The sequence below is a fragment of the Desmodus rotundus genome, chromosome 3 (assembly GCF_022682495.2).
Source record: "Desmodus rotundus isolate HL8 chromosome 3, HLdesRot8A.1, whole genome shotgun sequence".
In the NCBI taxonomy this organism is placed as follows: Eukaryota; Metazoa; Chordata; class Mammalia; order Chiroptera; family Phyllostomidae; genus Desmodus; species Desmodus rotundus.
The window spans coordinates 36797697-36814426 of record NC_071389.1 but is presented as its reverse complement, the minus strand read 5'-3'; the positions used below and the strand labels follow the sequence as shown (position 1 = coordinate 36814426).

General features: G+C 47.3%; 1 protein-coding gene across 1 annotated transcript in view; it reads right to left on the bottom strand.

Annotated features, from left to right (window-relative positions):
- Positions 1–12093, bottom strand: part of MROH7 (maestro heat like repeat family member 7) — a 40834-nt gene extending 28741 nt beyond the window's left edge. The window contains exons 1-7 of the mRNA XM_024571197.3: positions 12058–12093; positions 10133–11438; positions 5681–5754; positions 3446–3526; positions 2521–2600; positions 2068–2197; positions 203–298 (exon numbers count right to left, since the gene is read on the bottom strand). Of these exons, the coding sequence (XP_024426965.2) occupies positions 203–298; positions 2068–2197; positions 2521–2600; positions 3446–3526; positions 5681–5754; positions 10133–11363 (1692 nt within the window). The 5' untranslated portion in view covers positions 11364–11438; positions 12058–12093. The remainder of the gene's footprint in view (positions 1–202; positions 299–2067; positions 2198–2520; positions 2601–3445; positions 3527–5680; positions 5755–10132; positions 11439–12057) is intronic.
- Between the last annotated feature and the right edge of the window lie 4637 nt (positions 12094–16730).

Here is a 16730-nt window from a genome sequence, read left to right as displayed (position 1 = left end):
GGCAGGCATCTAGGGCAGGGCCTGTGAGGATAGGGACATAGAACACTGACAAAAGGTCACATCCTGAGCCAAATCACTCCTTCTGGGTCCAACCCCTCCCCACCCCACCCCACCCCCGCACCCTCCCACCCCCCACCCCCACTCCCACTCCTGAGCCAATCCTCCTTTCTCTCCACCCCTCCTCTCCTCCCTGTCCCCACACCTCCAAAATGCTCTTCAGCCCAGCAGGAGTGGGGTCCTCAACAAAGAGAGCGTTGAGCAGTGTCTGCAGGGCATCCAAGGTCTGATGGTAAAGTGTCTGTGGACGGGAGAAGGACCAAGCCCCCAGGGAGCTCTGGAGCAGACCCCAGCCCCAGGCAACCCCTCGTGTGGACCCTGGAAAGGTGCCTTCTCTTCCCACCCCTGAGACTAACTTGATGTATGATATTGGACACATTACTTCCCTTCCACGCGTTACAATTTCCTATTCAACAAATTGGTCATTATTATCCCTGCACTTTTTACCTTACAGGGGAAGGAAGCAGACACCCAACATTTGCTAAGAATCTACCATAGGCCAAGTAAGCTACAAATGAGAGGTGGGTGGGAAGATGATCTAGAAAGGTAAAAGCTAGGTAAACTTTTATTATAGTCTCTAGGGAAGTGCTCTGATTCTTTTTTTAATTGCTACTCCTAGACCTAAATAGATTTTCCAGTTGCCTCTTCCAGGAGCCATCTCTTCCCTGCCCAGGCTCTTCCTCCACTAACCACACCACAGTCCGGGAATTGTCTTAGGAAGGTGCAGGCATTACATAGACACGAGGCTGAGCAGTGGGTTTGAGACACTCTGGAAAGGCCCTCTCTCCTCTGCCTTCCCTTGTCTTGCCAGCTCCCTATGTCTGCCTCTCACATTGTTATTGTTCGGGTTTCCTGAGTCTGTTCACACCAGGGTTACACCACAACCACCAAGCAAGCCTCACTCTCCAGCTGCCCTCTCCTTCCCTGCTCCTCTGTAGCCCATTACTGTGCAGCGCTGACCTCTGCTGGCTGGACCTGTTACTACAAAAGGGCTTCTGTCTTGCCCTGTCCAAACAAGGATTCCCCACCCTTCCTTTGGGTCTTCTCTCAGTACAGCACCTCTGGGACCCAGAGCCCTCATACTGCCACGTGGTCTGCCCCCACAGCTCTCCAGCTTCACTTTCCAGCACTCTCGCCTGGCCCTGGACTTCAGCCATGCTGCCTCAGTGTCCTTGCAGTCACCCTGTTCTCTCCATCCTCAGGCCTCTGCACAGGCTGTTCCCTCTGCCTGGCATGCTTTTCTGTCTGACAGCCCCACTCCCTTCAGCTAATTAGCTCTTCTTTAACCTCTCAGCTCCGGCACCATGACCCCTGACCCCTACCTAGGCCAGGTCCCTCCATTCTGGGCTCTTTATAGCACCAAGTACTTCTTGCTTACAACATTTACCAGTGTTGTAATTTGCATTAATTGAATGATTCCCTGATAATATTTCTCTCCCCCTGCCTGTGTTCCTACTGTATCTCACCCCTTCACTTCTGGAGTAGGCCCTCTGTTAACATTAGATGAACGAAAGGATGAATGAATGAGCCTTACCCTGAGCTGAAGCACCCCTCCCTTGGCTTCCCCCACTGACCCTACACCCCACACTCAGGGTCACCCCTGACTGCTCCTCCCTGGGCAACTGCAGGGGTTCAGAGATGTTAGTGTGAGTGGGCTCCTTGAGGTTCTACTTCTCCGGGCCCCAGCCCAGGCCGCCTTCCTTGTGGCCCAGTCCTCAGCCCTCCTCCTCTCAGCCCTGGCTGCCGCCTCTGGCCCTGCCAGCATCTGCCCACACCCCTCTCATAGGACAGGGCCCAGAAGTAAAAAAACCCTCCAGATGAGGGACTGACCCCTATTCCAAAGATTCATTCATTCACCAAACATCCCTCTTAGGCCAAGAGAGGATCAGCAAATCGCCGAAGGCCCTGTGGATCAAGCTCCCTTCTCGCTCCCTGCTGGGAGTCCTGTACTGCGCCTGGCTCTGAGGGCCCCAGGCAGCCTGAGGACCCGCTGGGGACGGCACTGCTCACCTGTATGTCCTCAGCCTTGGCCTCGTCTTTCTCCTGCATGGCCTGCACAGAAGGCAGGGAGAACACACTCTTCACACACGTGGTCACCAACTCTGACCTTTCCCGAACACCCAAGACAGGCTGGGTGTGACTGGGGAAGACAGAAAACAAAGGCATGGAGTGAGGGAGGGGCCCTCTGGCTGGAGGCTGGAGCTATGAATGCAGGGCTGGGCTGAGGGCACCTTGATGAGGGGCCAGGGGTGGGCCCGAGATTCAGATCCACAAACAGTGAGAGGAGCTGGGGAGAGGAGGGAAGTGGGTGTGGAGGGCAGACAGCCCTGGCAGGGACGGGGCAAGGGGAGAGGAGAAGACATGGAGTGGGGCTGAGGCCCAGCAGGGAGGCCCCAGAAGAGAGAGGCAGAGCCTATGGGAAGAAGAAAAGGGGATGGGTGTCGGGGAGGGGGCTGTGGACACCTCAGCTGCGTCAGGGTCTCCATGGCCCGCTGGCGGATGGAGCTGGAGAGGGAATCCAGCGGCTCCTCCTGGATCTGCCTCTGGACAGGGCACCACAGAGGCAGGATGAGGGGCAGGCAGCTGCAGGATAGGGCAGCATCCTCTGCCCTGTGCGGCCTCCAGCGTGGGGAGCCAGCTCACTGCTCAAACCTGTCTGGAGCCTCAGTTCAAAGCCACCAAAACACCCCACGCTCTAACCCGCTGCATCCCTCCAGTGGGGCTCAGCAAAAACTGTTTCGGCATCCTCACAGTGGGGAGGTTTGTTTAAACCATGGACCAGCCCAAAGCAAAAATACTATGAAGGGCCCTTGAAAGAAACCCAGTTGAATTCCTTTAAAAATATTCTAATTAGTTCTCACTTTTGATCTAGTACCAGCACACAGTAGGTGCTCAGTTAGTGTTAGTTAAATGAAGGTATCAGGGCGAGGGTGTTTTCTCTCTTTAAGGGACCCAAAGCTAAATACGATTTTGGAAGCTTCACTGGTTGTCCCCACCCAACACATTCTGATGGATAACTGAGAAATGACATATTTAGCAAAATGATAAGGAAATTCCCACCAGGAGTAATTGTTGGTCTTAAATAACAATAACTGCTCCTGGGCATCTAAGGCTTTACAGTGAACCAGCCATTGGGTGGCGTCCTCCCAACAAGCACAAGTTTTCTCACAAACGAACAGAGTGAGGCCCAGAGAAGGGAAAGGACTCGCCTGGGTTCCTTCTGGGTGTGCAGAGAGCAGTCAGTTGGAGGCGAAGCTGAGACACAGGTCCAAATGTCCTGCCTCCTCATCTGTCCTCTCCCCCCACAGCCCCCCACCTCATCAGTGGGTAGACTTGGGACTTCCACTCCCCCCAACCCAATGCCACAGACCAGATGTGGCTCCCGCACCATCATCTTCTTCACCATGGTCTTCTTCTCTCCACCTTCCAGCACATCCTGGCTCTTCTGGAGGGTGATGGCATTCTCGACCTCGGGGGCAGCAGAGGGCAAAGCCAAGGGTGAGAGCTGCACTGAACCCAGCTTTCAGGGGTTGTCCCTATACCTGCATTAGTGGCCTGCCACCTGCAGGCACACCAGCCTGCTCCTCCCCAGTGGCCAGCCCCGGCGTTGCTCCAGAGAAATTAGACACCACGAGGGGAACCGCAGGGGGCGGGGGGGCAGGCAGGGTGAGATTTGAGAAGGTGATGGGGTGGGAGCGGGGGGTGTAATAATCCTTGAAGTCCAGTGTTTGGAGGAGGACGGATATCAGGGACTGCAAAACTCTCCCCCTTTGCCAGTCAACTAAAGGAGAAGAGACAGCAGTAGGGGGACAGAAAGGGTCCCAACACCTCAAGCTGAAATTTCACCATAAGTAATACCTCTTAAAGGTCTCCTGGCATCTACCCTGCTTAAGGGCACATCCTAGTCAGATTAAGGCACTGTGCTACCTGAGAGAGGGAACACATTAAGTAATGTCCAGTTAACCTATGCATTCTCCTTATCTCAGGGGAAGAAGGAAAACACGTGAAATAAATAAAATAAGAAACAATATACAGTCACTCAGTAAAGAAAGTACAACCAGGTAATCAGATGGACAGTGCGGTGGGTGAAAGGTGCCACAGGTTCCTTACCGCTCTTCCTATCAGGGGGACAGATGGCCCTGGGCTCTGGGCTCATCGCACCACTGGTTTGGACCAATGGTAGGCTACGCAAGGGAAGCTCTGGCCTAACCCTTAAAGGAGCTGGTGACTCTTCCCTCTGAAGCCCACCTGCCATGGGATGGTGACACCACAAGGACAGAGACTCGGGAAGAGGGGTCACTGTGGATGTCCCGCCCGCCTCCTGGGCGATCTCTGACTTGGAGCAGAGGGACCGCCCTCTGAGCGCAATCAGACCTTGGAACCGTGAAAAACTGGGCCCTTTCCATCCTTGCTTCCCCAGCTGTCGCAGTGAACTTTTAAACCACTCAGTCTTGGGGCCGTTCATTAAACAGATTAATAACTTCATCTGCTGAACTGGTAGGAGAGGGATGGCTCATTTAAAGGAAACGGGAAGGCCTCTCAGAGGAGATCAGATGTAGGCCGAGTCCTGAATGACAAGAAAGAGGTGGCCATGTGAAGAACTAGGAGGGCTTGTCTCCCCAAAGTAGAATATCATTTCACCTTTGTATCTCTAGTGCCTGGAACAATGCCTTGCACACAGTAGGGGCTGTTAAATTTGAATGGCTGCAGTAATAAACTCTTTCTGTGCAGTGACCATGCTCAGTGCTCTGCATACAGGATGGAACATAGGCCTCATTTCAACTTTACATTGTCTGTCTTGTAGACGGCAAGAAACTTCCTGGCAGAAGTAACAAGTGCAGAGGCCCTGAGGTAAGAATGAGTTTGGCAAGTGCGAGAAACAGAAAAAGGCTAGTGTGGCAAGAGCAGGGCGGACAACTGGAAGAATGCCAGGGGGTAGACAGATGCTCCCAAAATGCAAGACCTCTTCTTAGTTCTGTCACCTCCTCCTCACCCCCACACTCACGCTGCACTGAGCTGGCCTCCAAAGGCAGCTGCAGGGCAGGACAGAGCCTCCCCGCTGTGAGTCCTGGCCTGGGTGGACACCCTACCTCCAGACTCTGTCCATTAGCCAGTCTCTCCTACACTCTGGGTGTCCTACTCACGTCCACCAGCCTGTCCAGTCTGCCCCACTGGCCCTCAACAAGTCCTGCAGACACTGGCTTTCCCCGGCCTCCCGCGGCCTGGTGCCTGGCCAAGACCTGGGTCGGGCCTATATCCTGAAACAGGACATTTCCAGCCTTTCTATCTCCTTTAGAGACCCTCTCATAATTCACTTAGTTGTTTAGAAAACTTACTGAGCACCTACGATGTGCCAGGCACCACTGTAGATGCTGGGAATACAGCTGTGAATAAGACAGATGAAAATCCCTGATTCACAGGGGACACACTATAGTGAGAAAGACTAATAAAGAGTACGATGAAGAAGTGAAGCATACTGTGCACCAGATGGTGATGAGCACCACGGAGAAAAGAGGAGCCAGGCAGAGAAACAGGGAATGCTGGGGCTGGCGCTGGGGCTGGAGAGTGGGGGATGGGGAGGGGCATCCCAGGAAGTTAGCTGTTGGTTGGGCAGGAAGCATACCAGAGTCATTTTGTTGCCATCCTCTCTGTTCCCTGGCATGTTCACGAGGCATGTGGCCCCTTCATCAAAGGCTCCTGCGTGTCATAGTTTTGATGAGGAGAGAAAAGGGTAGAAAGATATAGTATACCTAGGGTGCCACAGTCCCATCTCGCCTCCCCAACTGGGCTTCTCTGATCCTTACTCCCCAGGCAGCGAGACTGAGTCCCTTCCCTAACCCTCCAGTGGCTCCGCATTTCACTGAGCATGAAGTCAGCACCCTTGTCGGTGCCTGCAGGGCCCTGCCAGGTCTGCCTCCCCTACCCCACCCCCAGGCTTACCCTTGCTGCTCCCCTTCACTCACCATGCTCTGGCCACACCGGCCAGACAAGCGTCCAGGCCCAGGGCCTTTGCACAGGCAGTTTCCTCTACCTGGGCCCATCCACTGCCACACCCCCTTGCCCCGGTCCTACACCCGTCCTTCAGGTCTAAGCTCACCTGCTGCTCCTCAGAGGCCTCCTCTGCCCTTCAGGCCAATGCGGGGCCCACTGTGAGCCCTTTTTGTGCATCATTTTACTCTCTTTTTCCAACCATTATCACAATTTATAATTAAACTTCTATTTATTTTTTAAAAGATTTTATTTATTTATTTTTAGAGAGAGGGGAAGGGAGTTAGAAAGAGAGGGAAAGAAACATCAATGCGTGGTTGCCTCTCAAGTGCCCCCTACTAGGGACCTGGCCCACAACCCAAGCATGTGCCCTGACTGGGAATCGGACCATGGACCCTTTGGTTCGCAGGCTGGCATTCAACCCACCGAGCCACACCAGCCAGGACTAAAGTCTTAGTTGTCTTAGTAGATACCTGCTATTTTGTCAGCCCCAGATTTGCTCATCTTTCTTTTGGTTAAAGATTTCCTGTCTTCCCTGTGGGTTACCCATTCCATGTAGCCAGGTGAAACTGAGTTCTTCAAGCCCTACCCATCACTCCTCTTCAAACAGGGGTGGGCCTGCAACCAAAGCTTGGCCAATAAAGAGAGTCTCATGCCCACAGCCACGGTGATTGGTCTAGGGATGGGCTCTATGGTCTAGGGCAATAGAGCTCTTTATTTAAGGAAGTGCCTCTCTCTCCTTCTGAGGACCTCTAAGAGCCTGGAATTCAGGGCCTTCTTGGCCACCAGAGGCTGCTGGAGGATAGAGCCAATAGGGAGAAGTAGAGACATCCCAGTTGTAATGAATACAGCTAGCACCAAGATCTTGGATTCTAAGTACCATTCTCCACTAAAAGGGACAAGGCTCCTTGCTCTGATTCTAGGACTTAGGCAGGAAAACTATAAGATGAGCCAGAAAACAGGAAAGAGACATCTTGTACCAAAAAACAAGAGAACTCCACACTAATATAAATAAATGGATAAATAGAAAGCTTGATGAGGAATGGGATATTTACATACTTTCAGAGAACCTGCTCAGAGAATAATTATTACAAAGGGGTAAATAGTGACTTCACAGTGGTGAACCTTGGCAGCAGTCGCCTCACTCAAGTGATTGCAGTGAACATCACCAGTGATGGAAGAAACCCAAGTCGCATCCCACCAGATAGGACGCAATGAGAAAAGGCGAGCACCACTTTCACGCTCTTTCTGCCCTACGGTACATGACAGGAGTGTGACCATGAGGAAACAGCAGACAAACCCCAACTCAGGCACAACGTACGAAACAGCTGGCCTGTAATCTTCAAATGTATCAAGAACATGAAAATCAGGAGATCCAATGGCGCTTCGGCTGCCCTTGATGCCTCACAGGCCCCCGTGGCCATAGCCAGCAAGGGCGTGTAGGGCCTGAAGCAGCAAGTGGATGGGGTTGCCCAGGGTGCAGCCATGAGCCAGGAGGCCAAATATACCCAGAAAACCATCGACAAGACTGCTAACCAAGCGTCCGAGACTTTCTCAGGTTTTAGGGAAAAAATAGGCTTCCTGAAGTGACAAAAGGGAGCCATGGGTGACTCCCCTCCAGGCATGAGCTCTGGTCAGCGGCTGCCCCCTTGGCCTGACACCTCATTAAAGGACATTTCAAAAAAAAAAAAAAAAGAACGTGCAAGTCAAGGAGAGGCTGAGGACTGAGGAAACGAAGCAGACTAGACAAAAAAGGGCAGTGAGTAATTCTGAGCTGGATCTTTTTTCCCGGGAAAACGTTACTGGGACAATCAGTGGCATTTGAATGGGGTCTGGAGATTAGATGGCAACAGTGTATTAATATTGATTTCATGATTCGGATGGTTAACTTTTGTCCTTTTTTGTAAGAAATAAAAACCAAAATTCAAGGGTCAGGGGGCATCGTTTGGCAACTTAATCAAATGGTTCCCCCCAAAAGTGTTTGTACTGTGCTTTCAATTTTCTGCAAGTTTTCATTGTTTTAACATTTAAAAAAAAAAAGAATGAAGGAGAACTAGAGGCATTTTTCAGACAAAAATGATAAACATTTACCATCAGCAGAATTCACTAAAGGAAATTCTAAAAGGAAATCAATGCCAGATGGAAGGTCTGAAATGCAATAAACAATGAAGTAAAAGAAAGAGGTTAATATTTGGGTAAATATAAGAACATTAACTGCATAAAATAATAATAATGTTTATAGGGATAAGAAAATAATGAATATGCATTATTAGGATAGCATATAAATAGGGGGGAAGGAATTAAATGGGGTTAAAGTATTCCAATCACAAAGAACCACATATTTATATGAAATAGCCAAAACAGGTATATCTATACAGAGAGTAGATTAGCGGTTGCCTAGAGCTGGGGGACAATGGGTTGGGGGTGATATCTAAGGGGTTTGGGGGGTTTTCCTGGGGGTGGGGTGATGAAAATGTTCTAAAATTGCCCTGGCTCTTGTGGCTCAGTAGATTGAGTGCCAGCCTATGAACCAAAAGTTCACCGGTTCGATTCCCTGTCAGGGCACATGCCTGGGTTGTGGGCCAGGTCCCCAGTTGGGGACATGCAAGAGGCAACCAATCGATGTTTCTCTCCCACATTGATGTTGCTCTTCCTCTCTTTCTCCTTCCCTTCCCTTCTCTCTAAAGGTAAACAAATAAAATCTTTCCAAAAAAAGAAAATGTTCTAAAATTGATTGTGGTGATGGTTGCACAATTCTGTGTATATTTTAATACCATTAAATTGTACACTTAAAATGGGGAAATTTTATGGTAAATAAATTATATCTCAATAAAGCTGTTTTTTAAAAAGTTCATCGTGCAAAAACAGAATTCCTCTACATCATCAAGCCTCATCAGTACAAAATAGGAATTGTATTAAAAAATAAGATATGATTCATGATAGCAATAAAAACTGTAAAGTACATATAGGAATTATCCTATCAAAAAATGCAATAGATCTTGATGGAGAATATTTTTAATTCTAGTAAAGGATATATCCTATATAAAGGAAAACTTTAATAGATGAATAAATTAATAGCATTCCAATAAAAATGCCAGAAAATTTTTTTGAAGACCTAGACAAACATATTCTAAAACGTGTATGTGGCTCAGTGTGGCTCAGTGGACTGAGTGCCAGCCTGTGAACCAAGGGGTCCCCGGATCAATTCCCAATCAGGGCACATGCCTGGGTTGCAGGCCAGGTCCCCAGTTGGGGGCACGTGAGAGGCAACCACACATCAATGTTTCTCTCCCTCTCTGTCTCCCTCCCTTCCCCTCTCTCTAGAAGTAAACTAATAAAATCTTTAAAAATAATTATAAAAATAAAACAAAATAGAATGTATATGGAAAAATGAGGGCTTACTAATGGAATCCAGAGCATGTTTTGGATGCTGTTGTCCTCAGAATAATTGTGAGAACTTTTAAAGGCATTCTTACCCTACCAGATATGAATACACACTTACAAAGGCATAGTAATTTTTTAATTGCAATATGGTTTTGGTCCATGAACAAAGAAAAATATTTGGAGATATAAATAATTGAGAGATCTTTACATCATCAAAAACTGACGGCAGATCAATTTCCAGAACATCTGTATATCAGAAGTGAGAATAGGCTCCAGATAGGACCCCAAGGCCCTGCTCAGGTAGGGACCTCAAACACTCAACAGAGGTGAGCTAAGCCTAGCACCTGCCTGCTCCATTGACCTGAAAAGCCAGGTCTGAAAAGTATCAAAAAAGAAAGAGGCATAATTTTTGAAAGGGAGGTGTAGTGAGTTGACTGGTCATTAGGACACAATAAGTATTCTATCATATGGAGATACTAGACTTAAGGAAACTAAAGTTCAGAGAGATTTATGTAGCTTGTCCTACATCAATCAACAAGCAGAGGCTGAGCACCGGATCTCTTGTGCATAATTAACATATTGCATGTTATCCATTGATTGATGTTCCCTTTCTCTGCCCTCTCCTCTCCCCTCCCTGCCCCACAGGTCTGAATACAAGGTTCTTCCAGAACAGCGCTCTCTCTAGGGCTGTTGCCATACTTACGCTCAGGGACACTTTGGAAGGCCGTGGTGTCCTGGTTTGTGGTGTTGCAGGTGGGGACCACCAGCGGGAACTGGCTCCTCTCAGCGCCAGCCATCTCGCTCCAGCTCTGCCGCTTTTCCTCCAGGGGCATGGTGTGAGTGGTGTTGTCCTCAGAATAATCCTGCTGGCTGCTCAGTGTCAAGGTGGATGTGTCGCTGAAGATGAGGCTAGAGGCCAGACTCAGAGTGTCCTTGGAGCCCAGTATCAAGGTCATGCATGAGGGTGGAGAAAGGACAGAGTTGGGTCCGTAAGTGCTGGAGTGCATGCTAATGTCATCATTGGAGCCAGGAATCAGGGCCAAGCATGAGGTCTGAGTGATGGTCATGTTCAAATCAGACTTGACATTGCTATTTGAAGCCACATTGACAGTTCCCTTGGAACTCGTGTGCCATGCTGCATCAAAGGCTCCTTTTGAAACAGACCCAGAGGTGTTATATGAAGCCAAAGTGAAGGTCTCATTGGTGTTTGAGATTGGGGTCCCACAAGAATCTGGAGCCACATTCAGGTCCAACTTGGAGATAGTTCTTGAGCCCACACTGAGCAGGTGATTGGAGCTGGAATCCAGAGAAGAGTTTGAGGCTTGAATAAGGAGTGCTTTTGAGCCTGGCCTGGAAAGACATGAGCCCAGAAGTAGGGCTTCTCTTGAATAGGACCGCATAAATAGGTTTGACTCGGGCCTGGAAGGATTGGAGTTACTCAGACCAAAATCAAAACTCTTGCTTGAGTGGGAGTTGAAGGCCTCCTCAGAGTTCAGCCCAGAGTGGTTGTCCAAGCTCAGACCCTGGGCCTCAGTAGAGCCAGGGCTCTGAATGAGGTCTGAGGCTGGACATAGGGCTCCCTGTGAGTTAGGCCCCAACATGTGATTCGAATCAAGGCCCAGGGCTTCACCAGAGTGGGAAGTGTTGAACTGGAGGAGGGCTGGAGCCACGGACCCACTGTCAGCAGGTCTGGGGGCATTACCAGACACCAGACCCGGGGCCGGCTCAGAGACAGGACTCAGAATTGGATTAAGGTCTGGAACAAGAGCCAAGCCAGGATTCAGGGGTGGATTCAGGATAGAAATAAGGTCTGTATCTGGGTTTGGCCCAGAGATAGTGCCAGAGCCTAAACCTGGGGCCCCGGTGGAGTTGAGGCTAGGTGTCATCTTTGGGTCTTCATGGAGGACCAGACCAGCCCCTGGACTCAGAGCCATGCCTGGCCTAGAGGTCTCTCAATGCCACTGCCCCTTCCTCTCCAATAGCTGACTGTTGAGCTCCCTGCAGTGCTCCTAAGAGAGAGAAAAGGCAATGCCTCACCTGTTAAAATCTTTCCATGGATCCCCATTATCTTTAAAATGAGGCCCTTATGTGACTTACAAGGTCCTCCATGACCATGCCCAGCCCACCTTCCCAGCCCCATCCTACACCACAAAACATTCATCACACTTTAATTCCAATGACTCAATTAGTAGTCTAGCTCCTGCTGGACATGAACTCCACACTGGCAAGAACTGTGCTTATCTTAGTCCCCAGGGCATCCCCAGCACCTAGCACTGTGCCAAGTACATGGTAGGAAGTCCACTAAACACTAAACAAATGAGGAACCTCTCCCGCCTTAAGTAGGAAAAGGGAAGGAGAAGCTTCCTTATGGGTCACCCTACTTCCAACCAACCCTTAACTTGCTAGAACTACTTTGCAAATGGCTGTGGCCCTAGATCCCAAAGGAGGCTTGGCAGAGCTGCCTACTGTTTCTAACAGTTTGCCTATTTCCAGTGGGGCTGGTTACGTAGAGGAGAAGCTGGGGCAACTGTCAAAAACACAACCTGCCTCAACCCATGTGACTGCTGGGTGAACTCCTTAACCCCTCCCCCCACCCTACCTCACCCCCATACTTAGATCACAGCTCACCTGCATGCATGGTGTTCTTAGGCAGGACTGGGCCCCTAGGAGGAGACACAGAAGGAGATCAAGTCAGGTGAAGAGTGGTTTTTTCAATATTTACTGAGCAAAGTCTACAAGTCAGGCATATACGTACAGAGAGTCCCAGAAGTTAGATATTATTGCTGCATTATACACTTGAGGAAGTGGAGCTCAAGGAGACGAAGGTCACCCACCCCACTGGCCTTCAGGGCAGCCAAGACAATCTCTTTATGACACGTGTCTGCCTATCCTCCATCACTTCCCATTGTCTTCAGGACAGCATCCTCAGTCCTTAGCAGCACCCAAAACACCACTCTGTGTCTGGCCCCAACTCTCTTTTCACCCTTCTTGCCCCTACATACTCCCTTCCCCACTCCATTCCACCATCCCCCAACTCCTCTGGTACTCCTCTGAGGTACCAGATCTGAGTTTACTATCTTCTCCCCAAATCGGACCCTCCTATTTTCTTCTATTAAAAGGAACTGGTACCGCTATCCAAGCCTGAAACAGTATCATCCTTGACAACTCTTTTCCTCATTTGCTGCATCTAATTTTAGCCAAGTTCTGCTCATTCTGGCTCCAAATAAGTTTCTAATATCATCCATGTCTCTGTCACAACTGCCAGACCCTAGTGAAACTCCCTTGCCTTGGGGCTAGGTTTTGGGATTGCCCTCTTGACACTGTTCCCTGAATCTAGGGACTGCACTCAATAAACCATTTTCCAAATTAAGCCACAAAAATCTTCTTACAATTGCATTCAACACAAATTGGTAGTTACAAAATAGTCATAGCATGTGAAGTAAAGCATAGGGAACATAGTCAATAATATTGCGGTAACTATGTCTGGTGCCAGTTGGGTCCTGGAAATATGGAGGGAGACTATGAAAAGTATACGATTATCCAGTTGATAAACTGTATACCTAAAACCAACACAGAATACAATTTAAAGAAAAAAATTGCATTTAACAGTGTGGTACTGGCATAAAGGTAGACATATAGATGAATAGAATACAATTGGGAGTCTAGAAATAAATCCACACATCTATAGTCAATTGATTTTTTATGAGAATGCTGACTCCAGTCAATGGGGGAGAAAATAATCTGTTCAACGAATGGTGATGAGACAAATGAATATTGACATCTAAAAGAATGAAATCGGACCCCTTACCCCACACTATATATAGAAATTAGCTCAAAATAAATTAAAGAACTAAATGTAAGAACTAAAATTATAAAACTCTTGGGAGAAAAATAAGGGAGTAAATCACATGACCTTGGCTTTGGCCATGGTTTCTTAGATATGACAACAAAAGCACAAGCAACAGAAGAAAAAATAGATTGGACATCATTAATATTAAAAACTTGTGCCCTGGTTGGTGTGGCTCAGTGAATTGACCGTTGGCCTGCTAACCTGAAGGTCACCAGTTCAATTCCCAGTAGGGACAAATGGCTGGGTTGTGGGCCAGGTCCCTAGCTGGGGGCGTGTGAGAGGAAACCAATCTATGTTACCCTTGCATGTGTTTTTTTCCCTCTTTCTCCCTCCTTCCCCTCTCTCTTAAAATAAATAAATAAAATCTTAAAAAAAAAAAAAAAGAAAGAAAAGATGATCTATATACCATCCAAAGTCATCTTGCAGATTCACTAGAAGGAGGAATACACCAGGGATATAAAGGAATAATATTTTTTAAAAAACAGACAAAAAAACCAAACAAACTTGTGCATCAAGACTATCAAGAAGAGAACATCTATGGAATAAGAGAAAATATTTGTAAATCATGTATTTGATAAGAGCTTAGTATCCAGAATATATAAAGAACTCTTACTTGGGGTGGTAAACATACAATAAAACATACAGATGATGTATTATAAATTTTACACCTGAAACCTATATAATTTTATTAACCAGTGTCACCCCAATGAATTCAATAAATAAAAATATAGAGAGAAAATTAAAAATTAAGAAAAGAACTCTTACAACTCAACAACAACAAAAAACCCAATTTTTAAATAAGCAAATGACTTGAATAGGACATTTTTCCAAAAGAAAAAATATATATATATACACACACGTATATATACACACATAAAAAATAGTCTGCCCAGAAAACATCCAGCCATTGTTAATATAATGAGAGTAATTTGTGCAACACCAGTGTAACTTGGGAGCCAAAGAGAGTGGACTGGAGTGTGCATGCATGAACAATGATGACTTCACTGTACTAGTCAGTGGGGGTGGTAGATGCCACTGAGTGAGCATGTGTACTGTGTGGCCATTGTATTCAAAATGACTGAGCAAGTAAAGCAATGAATCTGCATCAAATTTTGCATTAAGCTTGAACATCCCACCACAGAAACTATTTGGATGATTCAGAAGGCTGCAGCTACGGGCAACTGGCGATTGGCAGCTTCATCATGACAACATACCCACTCAGGCTCGACGTCTCTTATGCAGAGATTTTTGGCAAAACATCAAATCTCCCAGGTGACTCAGCCCCCCTACAGCCCAGATTTGGCACTCTGAGACTTCTGGCTTTTCCCAAAACTAAAATCACCTTTGAAAGGGAAGAGAGTTCAGACCATCAGTGAGATTCAGGAAAATACAACAGGGCAGCTGATGGCATTTGAAAGAACTGTGTGAGGTCCCAAGGTGCCTACTTTGAAAGGAACTGAGGCATCATTGTCCTATGTACAATGTTCCTTGTATCTTGTATCTTCTTCAATAAATGTCTATATTTTTAATGTTACATGGCTGGATATCTTCTGGGCAGATCATATACATAAAATATGTTTGTATATTTTATATACATATATAACCAGTAAGCACATGAAAAGATGCTCAACATCATTAGTCATTAAGGAAATGCAAATCAAAAACAAAAAGAGATACTACCTCACAGCCATTAGGATGGTTATAATTTTTTAAATGGAAAATAACAAGTGTTGGCAAGGATATATAGTAATTGGAGCCCTCAAACTGGATGTGGGAAATTGGAACCCCACTGCTGGTGGAAATGTAAAATAATGTAACCTCTGTAAAAACCAACTTGGTAGTGCCTCAAGAAATTAAGCATAGAATTATCATATAATCCAGCAATTCTATTCCTATGTATATACCCAAAGAATTGAAAATTGGTGTTCCAACAAAAAGCTATACACACATATTCACAGCAGCACAATTAGCAACAGCCAAAGGATGGAAATACCCCTAATGTTTGCCATCTGGTGAATGGATAAAGAAAATATGGTATATCTAGACAATGGAGTTTTATTCAGCTGTAGAAAGGAATTAACTACATGCTAAACATAAATTTTGAGAATATGCTATGTGAAAGAAGCCAGACACAAAAGGTCACATATTGTAAGATTCCATTTAGGTGAAATAACTAGAATAATCAAATCTAGAGATGCTGAAAACAGATTATAGCACACAGAAAAGGTTGCTGGGGGCAGGGGAAGGAGAGAATGGGAAGTGACTGCTTAATGGGTACACGGTTTCCCTTTGGAGTGACCAAAATATTCTGAAACTAGATAGTGGTGATAGTTGCCAAACATTATGAAGGTACTAGATGTTACTAGTAATAAATTTTATGCTATGCGTATTGTATCACAATTTTTAAATGCATGTAATAGACAAGAGGGAATAGACCCATTTTCCCTACTCCCGCCTTCAAAACACAACTAAATATCCTGAAAATGGTTCAACAGACAAGTCAGTGAAAGGGCTAGCACTCTCAGGACCTGAGGGATGACATGACAGTTATCCAAGATTTTCTTTTTGTCTCCTACGCATCCCAGACTGGGTGCCATTGAGGTCTGCAACACAATTCTGCCAAGAATGCGCACACACACACACAAAGGAAAAGAAAAGCTTTCTCTCTCTGGCCAAAGATCAGGAAAGGAGGAGGCAAACAGTCCCCATTCCGTATCTGGGCAGTGGCGATCCAATCCATCTGCAGTGTCACTGTCAGCAGAGCCCTGCCTCCCTGGGCTCTCCACCCAATGGCAGAGAATTTGCCAGGTCCCACAGCTCCTGGGCCCCCAAGGACAACATGTGGCCCAGGGAAGTGCCTTCTGCTCCTATAGGCAGCACCAGCAGGAATGAACAGAAGCCCCAACAGTGCCAGAAGAACAAAGTAAACCAAGGTTGACTCCCTGCTGAAACAGAAGATTAAAGTAGGGTCAAGATGGGGGGGGGGGAGTAGTGTCAAGAGTCTTCTAATGTCCAAAATATGAAAGATATGAAAGATATAATCAGTCAAAAATCACTCATCATACCAAAAACTAGGGAAATTTTATCTTAAGGTAATCAGAGACTTCCAGCCAAGATGGAGGCGTAGGTAGAGACATTGTGCCTCCTTGCACAACCACAAAAAGGACAACAACAATTTAAAAACAAAAAACAACCAGAACTGACCCAAAATCAAACTGTATGGAAGTCTGACAACCAAGGAGATAAAGAAGAAACATTCATCCAGACAGGTAAGAGGGGCAGAGACAGGCAGCCGGGGTGGAGAGGACTTGCAGCAAGGCGGAGGCTGGCGGGCCCAGCAAGCTGGTGGATTGTGGAGCGGGCGGGGGGGGGGGGGGGCAAAGCTGCAGCTGGCCAGCGAGGCAGCAGCTGGTGGACTGGGTGACAGACTGCGGAACCCAGGGCTCCAGTG